This window comes from Lolium rigidum, chromosome 3 (genome assembly GCF_022539505.1).
Source record: "Lolium rigidum isolate FL_2022 chromosome 3, APGP_CSIRO_Lrig_0.1, whole genome shotgun sequence".
Classification (NCBI taxonomy): Eukaryota; Viridiplantae; Streptophyta; class Magnoliopsida; order Poales; family Poaceae; genus Lolium; species Lolium rigidum.
In genome coordinates this window covers 392,048,031-392,065,285 of record NC_061510.1, presented here as the reverse complement: position 1 = coordinate 392,065,285, position 17,255 = coordinate 392,048,031, and the positions used below count along the sequence as shown (strand labels likewise).

At 47.5% G+C, this 17,255-nt stretch overlaps 1 protein-coding gene across 2 annotated transcripts; it reads right to left on the bottom strand.

Moving 5' to 3' along the window:
• Nucleotides 1-1,789: 1,789 nt before the first annotated feature.
• Nucleotides 1,790-17,176, bottom strand: LOC124704530 (disease resistance protein RGA5-like). 2 transcript variants are annotated; one of them, XM_047236800.1, is made up of 6 exons: nucleotides 16,938-17,176; nucleotides 15,907-16,857; nucleotides 5,687-7,948; nucleotides 3,672-4,150; nucleotides 2,428-2,588; nucleotides 1,790-2,216 (listed from the first exon to the last, which is right to left on the bottom strand). In XM_047236800.1, exons 2-6 carry the CDS (start codon nucleotides 16,851-16,853, stop codon nucleotides 1,947-1,949), a joined length of 4,119 nt encoding a protein of 1,372 aa, XP_047092756.1. In that variant the 5' UTR covers nucleotides 16,854-16,857; nucleotides 16,938-17,176; the 3' UTR covers nucleotides 1,790-1,946. The 2 variants fall into 2 exon arrangements, with proteins under 2 accessions (XP_047092756.1, XP_047092757.1); XM_047236801.1 differs by having other exon boundaries at nucleotides 2,121-2,209.
• Nucleotides 17,177-17,255: the final 79 nt, after the last annotated feature.

Genomic DNA, 17,255 nt, shown 5'->3' with positions numbered 1-17,255 from the left:
GACCCGTAAACACGAGTTTGGTGAACTGAACTCCGGGTGAACTCCGGGTTTTCAGTTCAAGTTTATACGGGCTCTGTTAGAAATGCTCTTAGATCCCGTTTATTAGGAATCAGTTTGTAACTGAAGAATAAAAGAGAAGAGAAACAGAAAAGTGGTTCAGTTGAACACCACACCAAAAACTATCGTGTGTCTCTCTTGATCTGCTCTTGTGATCATGTGAATTTTGATTCAGCCATTGTTGGCAACAACAAAATCCGCATAGCCCCTCGCGGCCCTGCCATCAACAACGCCCCCATCCTATGCGAGTCCATCACAACAGAACCGTCACTAAAGCCTCGCTAGACCGAGACTCATCATCGTCGACCGGAAGAAGCACACCACTCGACCTCTTACCTCCACCATCCGACAGCTGCTCTAAAAGCAATGCGCTCACGAGGGAGAGACACCATTTTCCCCCGGAGCAGCCCGAGTGAGTAGACACGGGCTGCAACGGTGATGCTTTCAACAAGATAACAACAATACACTGTCATCGCGCGCCATGACCGGAGCCGGATCCGGGACCAGCAGCCGCGCCCTCTCAACTCGTCACCAGGACTAGATGTGGAATTATGAGATCAGCCACAACCAGCCGGCTGACCACCCCCGACGGAGGAGACCACCACCGCCATGCGTAGGGACAATGCCCTCTCCTTCCTCATGCTGTAGGCCTAGCCCAGCAGCATTGCCAGTTTCCATCACCATTGTCGTCAAGATGCAGGTGTGCAGGTCGCAATCCGTCCAAGCCCATCTGGTCCTAGATCGGGTCCGCCTGTTCCACTCCACCACCACGCGCCGCCCACCACCGGCAGCCTAGCTGCCGCCGTCGCCTGCATTATGCTGCAGATGGCTAGAGTGGGTCCCGCTGCTGTGTCTCCATGGCGGCCAAGGAGATCCGCCACCGCCACGCCACACAGGCTTTGCCCGGCGAAATCTGCGGCGGCGCCAGGAGGGGCTGTGCTAGGGCGGGGGAGGGTTAGGAGCCGCCGGCGCCGGGCATGCCGGTGCGGCGTGGTGTGCCTCCACACAGGGGCACTTTGTTAATTATGCAAAGCAATGCCCTTCTCTCAACGAGGTCATATGATTATATGAAGATTAAATTCCACAGTGGAAGCGGAGGATCGGTTTACAGACGAACTTCGTTTTGAATCCATGCATTGGTACTAACTATGTTGATAATAACATCATTTTATCCGATCCACCTCAGGCCCGCCCATGGCTGAGGGTGACTTCGCGGAGTGGTGGTCGCTGGTGGTGCGGACCGCCCCTCGCCAGCTGCGCAAGGGCACTTCGTCGATTATCATGCTCACAGCATGGTGGATTTGGAAACACCGAACGCTGCGGTCTTCGACAACACGCGGCCTTCGGTGGCATCCTTGTTCAACGACATCACTGCCGACGCGCGGCTTTGGGCGACGCGGGAGCCCGGGGTGTGCGCCAGTTACTCCCCTAGTTTAGGCTTTTCCTTTTTCTTGGGTCGAGTTGTACGGCGTGGTGTGTCCGTTCCTCGGGCTTGTACATAAACTCTTCTTTATCTATCAATGCATCGAAACGCAAGGCTTTTGCGTTTTCGCGAAAAAGATAATAACATCATTTTTACCATTTTTTTGGAAGGGAAACTATAAGGGGAGCCCGGCAATATAAATAGGAATGTCTACGAGGACCTGAAGCGGCGGTGGGGTTGTATTCTCCTCCACTCCCCCAGCCAAGTAAGCTAGACTCACTTCTCTAACACCATTTTACCTTGTTTTTCTTCAGCAATGTTGGAGATAGGTTAGCCAACAGCTGTTCAGGATGACACTAAATTATTCTATTTTCCAAAAGAAAATCTTTGCTACGTGCCTTAGTAAGCGTGACAACATTTACAAGGTGACTGCCACTCTGCCAGCACATTAGTATTTTAGCCAAAATCAACTGCTTAATTGAGATGGAAGTTTTTTTTGAAACGGAATTGAGATGGAAGTGGAACAGTATGAAATGTATACCTTCAGAAATTGATCAAGTTCTGTGATAGGAACATACAATCCATTGATCACCACACCGACAAGATCATAGAAATCGTTGAATAAGAGTTCACAATTTTCCTCTGCAACTCTATAAGAAAAGATCTCATCCCCCGGAGCACACGTGGTGGCATGTTCAATCATGGTACTCCAATTACGTTTCTTCATGCCTGTAAGCTAATTGCCAGAAATTAAGAGTTCTATTAGCAATTAATGAAATTCTAGCAGATTATAGTGTAAGTGAACATTTAGCAATACATGCAGTGTAAATAAGTCCTAGGATGCTGGATATCATTTGGCAATACATCCAGTCTTCAGTGTTTCAAATGACCTGCAAACAGTTGTTACTTAACAGACTGCAGAAGTATCATTACAACTGGATATTTACCTTTTGGAGACCAGATTTGTCTACATGATACTGACGTATCAAGTGCTTCACCGTAGTGATATTTTTTTCCGCAAGGGCAGTGCAATATTTGCCATTACGGGAAATTTGTTTCAACCGATATACCGGATCTCCCTTAGATGGATGATGACTCTTTTCATGTACTGAAATAGACAAAAGGTTGGGTATGTTCAGACATGCTAGTATGAAATCGGTTAATTTTGACCATCTGATAGTGGTAGTATTTAGCGAAGGATTAATATAGATGATAAATTATAAACAGTTTACCATGCATATAAGATATTAGTATGTCAAGCTCATGCAGTTGCGCAACCAAAAGTCTGAACCGGTGGAAAGTTTTAGTGCATTTAAGGGGACTATACAAACACAAAGGGGGACAACAATAATTTTAGGATAAATTGTGAAAGGTAGGATTCGAACTCAAGATCCAGAGCTCTTATCATACCAACCTTCATGCACTAGCCACCAAACCAAAAATCCAAACTGACGGAAATAGCTAGTGCAATCTACTTGTAAGTTCACAACAATTATTAATACTATACAGAATTAGAAAATTACAACGGTACCCACCTTATTCTCCATTACCCAAGAATACAAGTCCGCATAAATTTTTACTGAGCCAAGAAAAGTGCTACCCTAAATTCCACTTGGCAGTACTGCTATTGTTTGTGACAGAACTAGCCATTCCCTTCTAAAAGCAGAATATTTGTTGTCACAGCTTAATATTCTCAGTTAAATAATAACATTGCGTGTATAAGGTCACAAACAGTTCTTTGAAAGATATAATACTACCTCCATCCCAAAGCTTAAGGTTTTTTAAAAAAAAAAGTCAAACCAAGTAAACTTTGACTAAACTTTTAGAACAATCTATCAACAAATATAATATTTTGTAGATACCATACGAAAAAATATTTTGTTATCTATTTAATGATATTAATTTTGTATTTTGCATGTTAATGATTTTTGGTAAAAGCTTAGTCAAACTTGACATAGTTTGACTTTCTAAAAATAATATAAGCCTTAAGCTTTGGGATGGAGGTAGTGTGAGCTTAAAATTTTATTTTACTTAAATCAGCGTGAAATCCACTTAAAAGAGGAGCCTGTTATTCAGCTATGACAAACAATTATGCTTCAACAAATAAGCAAATTAGAAAGTGTGTGAGACTTTCAAATTTGGTGTAGTTACAAAGTACTGATGCTCAGAATGGATAGTTGGATATACTCACATTCATTTCGGCGGTCTTTGACGACAAAAGGATCAGTGATTGCTTCTTGAACTCGGTCGGCATGATCCTGCCTTTTCACTCTTGCCGCCAATCTTAAATTCTTCCTGTTGGAGCTCTCCGTGAAGAAGAAGGGACCAAGACAGGCCTCGCCATTTTTCAGATTAACAGTTGTCAAGACTGATTCTTTCCCTTTAGGCATGTATATCTGTTTGTTGAAATCCTCTTTGGTGAAGTCCTCTGGTCCTCGCCCAGTAAAGAAATCAGCATGAACTGGTAAAATCTCAATTTGCAATTTAGAAAGATCGCCGCCCATGATTTGCTTCTCATTTTGGAATATTGCTACCTTAGCATTTTCTCCATTCTGCCATTTCACCGGACAACCAGTGAAAAGTGGATGTTCTGGTCTGTCAGCATCAACAAACAGTAGCTTTACTACTCCAGAGCTGCCTCCAGTTTCAGGAAGACCTTTCGATATCTCCCTAAAAGTTAAATTAGGATAAGATTATATAGAAAGCACTTGGTTTGCTACGTTTTAGTACCATAACATGAACCAGATACTTGTAAAAAGAATTTCCAGTGGTCTCAACTATTAATGGAGAATTAGTATTCACAATTGTAGAAGAGAATATAGAATAAAAATAAAATGGCAAATATCTCGAGCTCAACGGCTCATCAACACCAGTAGGAAGCAAAGCTGCTTCTGGTTCTGGCTCGCAAATGCGAGGGCAAAATTTGAAAATATTTTGAAATATATGAACGATTAAAATTCGAAAAAAAATATATGAACGATTACATAGTATACTATACGGTTAGGATTAATACAGTTCCAGTCACCACAAATTTTATGGCAAATACAAAACACGTAAGCGGGGAAACATCTTTTAATCAACTTTAATTTGTGGTGAATGATTACTTTAAGATTTATAAATTGTATCAATGATATAACTTAGTTATTGTAGGCGACGATATTAGACCAAATCATTGAATTAAATTCGTATGACAAGTGAGCATAATATCTGTATTTGATGTTACGTCAATGCATGGTTAAAACTTTGATTATAGTTTGGGTATATCTATTCAATTAATTTAGATTTAGTAAAACAAAGTCAATATCTTCATAATAATTCTGATATTGCGAGATGACGCTTAGGTATAGTTACCGAGATATATTAATCATGGTCTATTATAATATAGAACCATCAAATTAATGGTTAGATGATGTTATACAAATTCTGCACATATATTAGTTCTTGTGTCTTAATTAAAAGGTTCAAGAGATCAATATGTATAGGAAAAATAGTTTTGTTAGAAAAGTGAAAAAATGATTCTTGTTGACGGTTAGGGAAACTACATAGTGAGCATTTTCAATTTATCCTGTCCATATTAATATTTTTCCCTCATTTACTCCCTCGGTTCTGAAATACTCAACGCCCTCTGTCTCCATTAGAATATGTGACGTTTACACAAACATTGTTTGTAAGATGTATTTTGTCTATTTTTATGAATATGTTCTAAAGGTAAAATTGAAAATCAAGAACTTGGTGTGCTTAAATACATTGTGATTGTCTTGTTTGATCGCTACTATCGAGATCATGATCTACACTGAAACTGAGGTTGCCATATTTTTATCCATTTTCTTTACCTCTCTCCTTTACATCTTATATTGTTCAATCCAGTCATTCTAAATTCTCGGTCACATGAGTTGTTGTGCCATGTGGCATCTTAATTAATGGGCCATATGTCATCTTGAAATGAAAATGTTACAATCCCAACATCTAACTACCAAATACTTCCCTAATCAACAACTCCTCTTTTACTAGCCTAGTTATAGCACCCCAATGTTGTAGGGAAAATATTGGATTTACACAATTAAAAACACACATGCATATAAGAATGCACAATTGCAACGGCACGTTCTCTTATATGTTAATGTATTATAAAACACTAAAACTAAATAAGCCAAACGCACAAAAAGACAAAAGACTGTTGTTACAGTTAGAAAGGTAAATAGATACCTGGAGGCAGCATCTTTCCCGGAGCCCTTCTGAATGGTTACACGATTTTTTAGGTCTTCCTCAACAGGCTCAGCCTTTATTTGCGGAGTCATGTGGTTTTTCTCTTGTAACCTGTTGTCCTGATCATCTTTCTCACCAAATATCTGATCTACACACTGTATGTTGACTATAGGACGTCCTGGATGCATCCTAATTGCGTCGCTCAATGCTGACTCGACTATCCTTCGAACTGGTTCATTGGCACTGGCACCCCCAATTTCTGCAGAGATCTCCTTAAGACCTGACAAGTGATGGAGGCCAGCAGGTATAAGACCGTATTGGATTGCTCCTTGTGCAACAAAACCTAGCTCGATTTTCTGAAGATTGGGCATTATGTCCGCCTCAAACTCCCCCCCAATTTTCGCAGAGATCTCCTTAAGACTTGACAAGTGATCGAGGCCAGCACATATAGGACCGTACTGAATTGATTCATCTGCATCAAAACCTAGCTTGAGTTTCTGGAGATTAGGCATTACGTCAGCCTCAAACTTCAGACAAGGTACACTGCACCTGAATCTGAAGTACTTGAGAACCAGGAACCCTCCCTTGGTGAAGACATTTATTTCCGCAGGCTTTGTGCGGACATACAAAGACAGATCAATGAGCGCAGGCAATCCTTTGAGAAGATCAACGTTATTTCTCACTAGTTCCCTGACCCCAATTTTTAAAACGCAGAGCTTGCCCAGATGTCCAATCCACTCCGGGAGGCTGGAGAAGGTACAGACACGCGGTAACCACTCAAGTCTCTGAAGAAGTGCTGGAGGAGAGGATATGCTGCTCAGCACATCACAGCAAATGCTCATGCTCGAAGGTCGACGACCAAGTTCCACTACTCTTGAACTATTCAGAGTTAGACTCTTCAGATTGCTGAGTTTCCCCAGAACTGAGCTCAGACATTCCATTTGTTTCACCAGATAGCAAGAAGAGTCCACTGGTCTACAGGTAAGCTGAAGATCTTGGACATTGGTTAGCTCACCAAGGTCCCGTACATTATCTATTGAGTTAGTGCTGAGATCAAAATGTCCTAGTGTACGTAGAGATGTCATGTGGCCAACACCGCTGAGAAGATTTGTGTCAGCAGGAAGCCTGAGGTGCAACAGGCGTGGTAAATGAACGATGCCTGATAGCATTCTACTTCCTCTTGCTGCATCTATTTTCAGTGTCTCCAAATATTGCAGACGTCGTAGCATCTGCACTTCTTGTATCTCTAAGGTGACATTGCATGTGACCTGCATATATCTCAGACGAAAAATCTCCGAAATGCTACTGAGATCAAACTTGATGCTCTCTTCCTCACCCCAAAAGTGTAGGATAAGAACCTGAAGAAGCCGGAACTTGATAACAGCAGGCATACACTTGAAGGCCCCAAAAAATGCAAATGTTCGAACCTGTGATAATCTCATATTTGTGGATAGAGTCGCATCTTCTGCATTACCGAAGTGAAGAGACAGTCGACGAACCTTGTGAGCGAATCTTGTAGCTGCCTGAGAATGATCTATTGCAGCGATGAAATTCTCTACAATGGACTCGTGCATAATATGTTTACGCATCATGTGGTGCATGGTGCAGGACAAAACTTTACCATTACCATCTATATGAATAGGATGGATCAATCTGATACTGATAAGCTGATCAAAGTAGCTCCTTGAGATTTCTTCTTCATCTTTTTCTTGAGTTGCACAGATAAAACCTTCAGCTATCCATTGCTTTACCAAATCATCCGTACAAATTATGTAGCCCTCTGGGAAAATGCAGATATAAAGCATGCATGCCTTCAAATGCTGAGGAAGATTTCTGTAACTAAGGCTGACCACTTGTTTCAGCCCTTCCAAAGTAGGATTTGTCATCAAGCCATAACCCAAGGATTTATTAACATACTCCACATACTCCCTCTGCTCTGTTTTGCCTATCCGACTTGCTAAGAGGCTGGCAATAGTAACAATTGCTAGAGGAAGACCACCGCATTTTCTAATGATACTGCTTGAAACATCACCGAGTTCTTGGGAGCAACCAACTATACTGTAAAATAATTTTCTTGAGTCATCCTCACCAAGGGGGTTCATCTTGTAAACATTCTGAGGTTCATAACCACAGCATTTCAGAGCAACGTCTTCAAGTTCTGACGTTATCAGTATTCTACTGCAATGATTGTCATCCGGAAAAGCAAGGTTAACAATATCCCACGTTGATCTGGCCCATATATCATCAATCACAATCAAGTACCTGAGACATGGCAAGTGGACATGTAAGATGATATTTATCTCTTGAAACAAAATCTAGAAATAAAGACGTGTGTTCTACACAACTATGAAAGAATAAAATTAGGTCTAAAGGATTCGAAAATTCAAAACTGCATATTCAGTTCGGACTCTGGTTAGCTCATCAATTCAATATGTTATATCAGAGCCTTGAGGTCTCAGTTTAAGACCCGGGTAACACACTATTAATATAAAATATTTGTGGCCTTTCATCGATCCGAGGTCTAAGTCCTTTGTACAGCTACGGTCTACCAGTAGTCCTGCATTGACGTGAGGGATGTTAGGGCAATATGCTTGTTGTATTACCAGGGGGCCAAAGGCCACAATATATAGTACATGTACAGGTGCACATATGCAGAAAGCCCCCTAACATATGGAGAAACTACAATATACAGATATATACATCTAACACCCCCCCTCAAACTCATGGTGGATCCACAACACTGAGTTTGGAGAGTAAAAAATCATGCTGCGCTCGAGTTTGTGCCTTCGTAAAGAAATCCGCCAACTGCAAATAATGAACCGCAACAACATCATCCTGCATCTGAGCACGTGTGTAAAAAGCATCAACACCAATATGCTTGGTCAGCTCATGCTTGACCGGATCACGTGCAATACTGATAGCACATGTACTCGTCAGACAAAAGTGGAGTGGGTGTCGTAACAGAGACCCCAAAATCTGCAAGCAACCACCGTAACCAGGTCACCTCAGCAATCAACAAAGCCATAGCCCGCAACTCAGCCTCAACACTCGAACGAGAAACTGTTACCTGTTTCTTCATCTTCCAAGCAACAAGCGAACCACCAAGAAACACACAGTAAGCAGAAAGTGAACGACGATCCGTAGGATCACTCGCCCACGTAGCATCCGAGTAGCACTAAAGCTAGAGAGAGCTGGAACGGGGAAAGAAAAGGCGACGAGTGATCGTGCCACGAAGGTAACGAAGAACACGGAGGAGATGACTATAGTGAACAGTCGTAGGGGCTGAGACAAATTGACTCAGAATATGAACAGGACAAGAAATATCAGGACGAGTGACAGCAAGATAAACAAGACTCCCAACAAGATGGCGATAACGAGTGGGATCAGGAAGAGGATCACCATCAGTAGGACGAAGCTAAACATTAAGCTCCATAGGAGTATCAACCGTGCGCTCATCCCCAAGAGCAGCACGAGCAAGAAGATCCTGAATGTACTTTTCCTGAGAGAAAGAAAAGCCATCAGAAGTGGAGGAAACCTCAATGCCAAGAAAATAGCGAAGAGGACCAAGATCACTCATAAGAAACTAATCGCGAAGACGAGCGACGAAGGCAATATACTCAGGATCATCACCAGTAATGATCATATTATCAACATAGAGAAGAAGAAGAGTACGTCCACGAGGAGAAGTGTGAACAAAAAGTGCTGGATCATGAAGACTAGGAGAGAAACCAGCAGCAGTCACCACAGAGGCGAAGCGCTCAAACCAGGCACGAGGGGCATGTTTGAGACCATAGAGAGAACGTCGAAGACGACAAACCATCCGATCGAGAACGTAATACCCGGGAGGAGGCTGCATGTAAACCTCCTCACTCAACTCGCCATTAAGAAAAGCATTCTGAACATCAAGCTGGGAGATAGACCAGCGGCGAACAGAAGCAACAACAAGAAGGGTACGCACAGTAGTCATATGAGCCACAAGGGCAAAAGTCTCATCATAGTCACGGCCGTGCTCCTGCTGAAAACCACGAGCCACAAGACGCGGTTTATAGCGCTCAAGAGAGCCATCAGAGCGAGTCTTAATTTTATAAACCCACTTACACGTGATGGGACGAACACCAGAAGGGGGAGAAACAAGATCCCAAGTACCAGTGCGCTCAAGCGCAACGATCTCCTCAGCCATGGCAAGCTGCCATTCAGGATGATGCTCGACATCCCGAAAATAAGTCAGCTCGGAAACGACAGAGAGACCATACTGACTAGGAGAGTAACGAACTGGAGCACGACGCTGACGAACAGGCTGTGAAGGGGGAAGCTCATCTGCAGAAGACAAGTCATCAGAAGAGGAAGAAGGGACAAGCATCGAAAGGATCCGAAGCCGGAGAACGAGGAGTACTAGGTGGACTAGACGAACGAGAGGATGGCGCCGAGGGGGCGCATCGAAGTAGGAGTGGGAGAAGGGACAGCAGGGGGTGCATCCGGAAAAAGAAGAAAAGAGATATCATCCACCGGGTAAGTACCCGAGGTGGGGCGAGGATAGAAGGGACGCGTCTCATCAAACGTGACGTCACGAGAGATGCGCATCCGACGACCAACAGGATCCCAACAGCGATAGCCCTTATGCTCATCACTGTATCCGAGAAAAACACACTCAACAGACTAAGCGGTCAGTTTGGTGCGTTCGCGAGGAGGGAGAAAAACATAGCAAACGCAACCAAATAAGCGAAGAGTCGAGTAATCCGAGAGCTACCGTAAAGACGCTCGAGAGGAATGCCACCTTGAAGGGCAGCAGAAGGCTGAATGTTAATGAGGTAAGTCGACGTAGCGACAGCCCTCGACCCGTAAATGCGGCGGAAAAGAGGAAGCAATCATCATAGCACGGGTAGTCTCAAGAATCCGACGATGCTTACGCTCGGCGACACCATTTTGAGCATGGGCGCCGGGACACGAGAACCGGGCAAGAGTGCCCTCGCTCAGCGAAGAACACCATGCGAGTGCTTCGGGAGATACTCTCCGTGCAGAATCAGCACGAAACACACGAATAGGCGTGGAATACTGAGTACGAACCATGGCGGCAAAACGCTGATAAATAGAAAGCACCTCACTGCGAGAGTGCATAAGAAACAACCAGGTGTACCGTGAAAAATCATCAATAAACAAAATATAGTATCGATGACCCCCTTTCGAAGGAAAGGGAGCCGGACCCCAAACATCCGAATGAACTAAATCAAAAGGTCGTTGAGATACAGACGCACTAGTAGGATAGGGAAGCTGGATTTGTTTGCCTAACCTACAACCCTGACACGAATGCAAAGACACATCTCCTGAGACAGACCCCAGAAGACCACTACGAACTAATGACGATAAACGGGAGCCACAGAGGTGACCCGACCGATGATGTCACCGCCGAAAAGATCCAAGTGATGTAGCAAGCAACCGCAGGAGAACCGGCGGATGAAGTGTCGCCAGAAGGAACGCGAAGCCAGTCTAACTCCCAGAGCCCCGGGGACTCAAGGCTGCGAGGGCCAGCTCCAACCAAGGCCTGTGTACGGCGATCCTGAACAGCACAACAATCAGCGTCAAGAATGACGCGACAACCAGAATCAGTGAGCTGACTAGCAGAAAAAGGTTCATCTTAAGACTAGGAACATGAGAAACATCAGGAACAGAGAAAGATGAAGTAGAAAGGGTGCCTCGACTGGAAACAGGAAGAGAGGTACCATCAGCCGTGATAACACGAACAGGAGAAACAAGAGAGCGAAGAGCAGAAAGAATAGAAGACGCAGAGGTCATATGAAAAGAAGCTCCAGAATCCAGATACCACAGGGATGACGTACCTGACTGTGTAGAAAGTGGTGGTCGCGCGGTGCCAGAAGAGCCAGACACAGAACCAACAGTGCCCGTCGAGGAAGAGTCTGTACCAGCGAGCAGACCACGAAGACCACGGATAATGTCCTGATCAGATAGCGCAACAGCAGAAGATCCTGAAGAACCAGTCTGACGACGAGTATGCTGCGGCGAACGTAAGCTGGGATCCCTCCGCCGGCAGGTAGAGATAGTGTGACCGGCCCCGCCACAGTAGGTGCAAGGAAGTGATGTCGAACCACGAGGCTGCCGGGGCCGACGCCGGCCCCGGAATGGAGGAGTAGGGAGTATCGCGTCGTGCCGGAGACCGCAACGAAGCCGGCGGCATAGGAGGTCCACGAGCGAGACGGCACGGGAGGGCCACGAGCAAGCAAGAACAAAGGGAACCTCAAGAAGACCAAGCACCATGAAGACGAGTCTCCTCGGCACGAAGCTCGGCAAGTACCTCAGAGAGCGGAACACGACCACGGGCAAGCAGCTGGGCACGGCGCGGCTCAAACTCCTTGCGGAGCCGCGACAAGAACTCAAAAACGCGCTGAAACTCCAGATCCGCGCGCACAGTCGGACAGCAGGGACAGGTGGCACACACGAGCGTACGGAGAGAATCAAGCCGACGCCAAATAGCAGCACTCGAGTGTAGAACTCATCAATAGTAGAATCACCCTCGTCGAAGGGCATGCTCTCGGCGGACCACGGACGAGTAAAGAGCATCCCCGGACGGCCGATAACGCCGACGAAGAAAAAAGTCCACCGAGCAGCAGCGGTGGGAAGAGCCATAAACTCAAGCAAGATACCGAGGCGTAACACCGGAGGTGAGAACGAGCAGCAAGACGAGCATCCTCATCTATCCACCGACCGTACTCGGTCGCGATCCAGCCGATAAGTCGCAACGATAGTAGAGTGGTCCCTGGACCTTCCGGTCATAATCGGCCGAGCGAGTGTCATCGGCACTCTTGGTTGCATCCTTATCCGCCTAAGTAGCATCAGGGGCAAGGGCAACAGGTGGCGGTGCAACAGGCACCGTAGGAGCAACGGGGCGCGGCGGACAGGAGACCTCGCCAGAAAGGACACCCCAAAGACGAAGACCGGCATGTGGACGCGCATGAAGGCAGCGAAATCAGGGTAATTCGCGCCATCAAAGATCACCGGGCAGCGAGAGATCGCAACATAGCCCGAGGAAGAGATAGCTCTTTTTTTCTCTTTTTTTTTGATTTTTTTTTACCTCAGATCGAAGAAGTCAACTGCAGGCGGCGCGGACCAGCGCGGGAGCAGAGCGAAGCAGATCAGCGCGGAAGCGGATCAGCGCGGGATGAGCAGGTAGGGGCGGGCGGATCTTGGCGCGTGGGAGCAGGTACGAGCACGCGGAAGCAGGAGGCAGGTAGGAACGGGGCCGGAGGAGATTGAGCCACGCGCGGGGAAGAGCAGGCGGCCACGCGCAGGGAGCAGAGCGGAGGAGGGCCACGCGCGGGAGCAGAGCGGGCCGGAGGAGATTGGCCACGCGCGGGAGCAGAGGCCACGCACAGGCGATCAGTCGAGGAGCAGATCAGTCGAGGAGCAGAGGACGAGGAGATCGATCGGGGGATGAGGACGGCCGATCGAGACGAGGACGGCCACACGAGCGATCGGATCGGGGAGAAGCCGGCGGTGGAGCGGCCGGGAACAAGTCTTCAGGAGGACCAATTTTGCTCTGATACCATGTTAGGGCAATATGCTTGTTATATTACCAGGGGGCCAAAAGCCACAATATATAGTACATGTACAGGTGCACATATGCAGAAAGCCCCTAACATATGGGGAAACTACAATATACAGATATATACATCTAACAATGAAGAGTGTTGAAATATATATAACGGTTCGGACTTTTAAGTGAACTGCCTTGTAGAGTTATTGTCGAGAGGCATATGGCCTCGGGTTTGTTTTCTTTCTTTGTCGAGTCGATTTTGTTTGTCTTACGACTTTTGAATAATGAATAATATGTGGCTATGTGCATCAATGATCTCGATGTAGAGGTCTGGGAATATCTTCCATTTTCCAAAATCTTGTGTCGAGGCAGGCCGGGACATAGCGAGGCTGAGCGGCAGCGGCGATGACATCATTGCTGGGGAGTTGCCTTTGTGGTCAATGTTAGGAGAGAGGAATAGGTGGGCCTTCCGTTTACTACCGAACATAAATCTTGTGTTCGACACCCCCAAGAGAACCCCTGTGAGGCCTTGTTCGGTTATTCCCATCCCGGCGGGGTTAGTGGCCCAATCCCGGTCAAACCACGTGGTTCAGTCCCACCGAGATGATTTCCGGCCAAGTTCCATTGATGCGTTCGGTTAACACCGGGGCGAGAAATTTCCCGGCCCAATCCACCCCGATTTCCTCCAAACCACCGGGGAAAGAAAAATCGTCTCCTACCCCGTGGAACTGTTCCCTGCAGTGACAAGAAAAATCCTCTCGCAAGCTGAGCGGTGGTGGCGACGCATCCTGGATCGGGGGCAGAGGCGACGCGTCCTGCAGGCTGTAGCCAACGGCGGCAGGGGCAACGGGTGGAGCTGGCGGCGACGGTGACACGTCTTGGTAAGTCCTGAATCGAGGGCCGCGCTCACTCAGGGCATCTCCAACGGGGCGACGTATTTCGGCCGCCCAAAAGTGGTCGCGAGCGTCCATTTGCGTCGCCCCGCGGACATATTTTATCCGCGCGTCCTTTTCCGTCTAGGTGTGCTCTCACCGGGGCGACCCATTTTTAGATTTGCAACATAATTGAAAGCAAAGAAAATAGTACATTTGAAAGCATAGAAACTATACAAAGTAGTTCTAGAACCCTAGACTACTTGTTGCCTGACGGGCCGGCCCCGTCGTTGCGTCGCTCCCTCGCCTGCTTCTCCGCTGCCTTCCGTGTGGCCGCTAGGGCTTGGTGCGCTGTCGCGTCCTCTTGCAAGCACTGCTGCAACCTCGCGTTGGCGGCGGCGTCCTTGAGCGTCTCGAAGGACTCGATTATAGCCCTCTGCTCCGCCGCCCTCTCCTCCGGGGTAGGCGCATCAGGGTCATCGGAAGACCATGATATGTCGCAGTCGGAGTCCTCTGCGGCTGTGACGGCCACGACCCTGCGCTGTTCCAGCTCGGCGTCGACCGCCGCATGGGCCGCCCGCTCCTCCTCTCGCTTCCTTCTCCGCTCGGCCCGGGGCCCCCGCGTCCCTGGCCGGGTCGAGGAGGTCGGTGCTGTCGTCGGAGTCGAACTCCGCGTCGAAGCTCGAGGCCAGGGGAGGTGGAGTGGGAGGTGGAGGTGGAGGTGGAGGCGCGGCAGCCTGGCCGCGGTCGGCGCTGCTCATGGTGGCTCCGGTGGAGGCTGAGCGGCAGCGGCGCTACGGTGGAGGTTGTGTGGCGGCTAGGGTTTTGTGGGGAGGAGATGAGATGCTCGCGCCCCTGTTTATATAGATCGGAGGCAGGGCAATGGCCGCGGCACGCGTGGCATCGCCATTACCCCGCAGAGGTAGGCGACGGCCGCGCCACGCGAAGCATCGCCATTTACGCGGCCGTAGACTGCCGAAGCGACGCCTCTGCGCCAGTACTGGCGGAGAAGACGCATCGACGCTGGGTCACTGCCAGGCGGGCCAGACGAAACGTCCACCAGACGCGAGCGGACACTTTGCGCGTCCACGCAGCGTCCGCAGAGACGCATCCGAGGCGCATATTTAGGTCAGGTTTGCGTCACCGCGAACGGCCCGGTCACTTTGCGTTGCCCACTGGAGATGGTACTAGACGTATTTGCCCGATAGATGCAAATGGTCGCTCAGCGTCCATTTGCGTCGCGCCGCTGGAAATGCCCTCAAGTTATGTACTCCGCGATGCCGGCCCAACCGTGCTCCGGGAAACTAGAAATACACGCAGTTTTTTTCCTGTTGGCAACACACGGACTGATAGACATATTTACGTACTTCGTAACGATTCAATGTTAATCTAAGGCCACAATTTTGTTCACATAATTATGACACATATTTTAATTCATCATCGATTGCACTTTGAGGTGTGATGATCTAGCCTTGTCAGTTTATGGTCTAGATTATTTTTTAACAGAAAATTATTATTCATGAGAAGCTTATCTTCATTTTTTTTTTTCCAAAATGAGGAAAACTCATCTTCATAGATTAAGAAGTCTCTGTTCAATGGTAACCTGTTTTGTTGTACTATAAGTTGTGTGATACAAAAGGTGTGCGACTTTAAGTGACACAGATCTAGAAAATTACAAGCAATTTAACAACAACAAAAACATTTGTTAATTTTGGTGGACTAACTAAACCATTTTGTAGGTCTTCTAATCTCCAAATTTCACACATTATTTATTGTAACAGAACATAGTTGGAGCATTTTACCTCTTATCTTGCAGATGTGTCCTGATATCGCCAATTAGATTGTGCACCTTCCAATTACCGGGGGGCTGTTGCGGCCGAATTTGAGAAAGAATGCTGATGAGAAGCCTCCTGACATCAGGCTTCTCGGAGGTCCCCACAAATGCCCGGTACTGAAACTGCTCTCCAATTCGACGGTACAGCTCGTTAGCAAGCATGGTCTTACCAACCCCTCCACACCCAACCATGGATACCACCTTGAGCTTCAGGCTATCTCCACCCTTGAGCCACGTTTCAAGCGTGTTGCTGGCGAGATCATGGATACCAACACACCGGTGGAGGACGTGGTCGTTTAGAGGGGGACTCCAAGAGCCGAAGGACTCAACAGATCTAGTAGCAGTAGAGCTGATGCTACCGTCGCTGTCGTCATTTTTCTGTTTCTTGAGAGGGCGGTTAAACGAGTTGTACCGACGCAGCGCCTCTTCAGAGCGTGCGCTGAGTTCTCGCATCTTGTCGAGCAACCATAGGCGGCCCTTGAGCCTCTCAGAGAGCCATGAAGTTACTGGCTTGCTGCTGTTACGGCGACGAGCTAGTACCATGAATCGTCGTCTCTTGTTGTTGGCCTTGGCCAGGCGTACGTGCCGCTCCATCCTCCAGAGAAGCCGAGTGGCATGATCTCTGGCTGGACCGGCGGTGTGCTCGTCGATGCAGTCGTGGATGTCGTACGACAGCTCACGCACCTCCTTAGTCAAGCATCTGATCATTTCTCTTGATGGGTTGCCGTCGCCGTCCTCTTGGATGATTGCCATCATGCTTTCCACATTTTGCTTGATGCGAGGTATCAGCAAGTTCTTTACTTCCCAAGGAAGCCGTCGACACCCTGGACTCCTAATCAGGAGCCCATCGAGCTTTGTGGCAAGTTTGGACATGGCGCCCCCGGCCAAAACGCAGCAGGCCGGATCCTCCTCCATAGATCTGCAAGTAAGTAATACTATCATATATATTATGCAATAGGAGATCAATAAAGAATTAAAGGATGCACGCGCATATTATACCTTTGACTACGATTTCAAGCCATCAGAAGTTCAGAACAGCAGACGATTCAAGCAACTCCGTGAGCAGCTTAGGCACACCGAGGACTCTCTCTCCTCAACCCAACCGTCTAAAGACGATAGGCATTGGATTTGGATGTATGCTTTATGAACTGTTCAGTTGCCCTCGTGCGGACGGCAAAACGCGATGGTACGACGGTTCAAGTTGCGCGCTGTGGAGGCGTGGGACAGGGGTTGGCCAGGGAAGGTGGCCGGAGGAGGTAGAGAACTAGGGGGGGGGGGGGGGATCGGCGGGACGGGACACGGGAGGAAGAGGGGATA

Bases quoted from the DNA above. Each gene is read 5' to 3' on its own strand.
- LOC124704530 (XM_047236800.1), bottom strand. From the start codon at position 16,853: ATGGAGGAGGATCCGGCCTGCTGCGTTTTGGCCGGGGGCGCCATGTCC. The intron at 4,151-5,686 runs GTATCTATTTAC...TTTAACTTTTAG, and splicing joins GGGAAAGATGCTGCCTCCAG to GGAGATATCGAAAGGTCTTC. The intron at 2,589-3,671 runs GTGAGTATATCC...TGTCTATTTCAG, and splicing joins CAAAGACCGCCGAAATGAAT to TACATGAAAAGAGTCATCAT.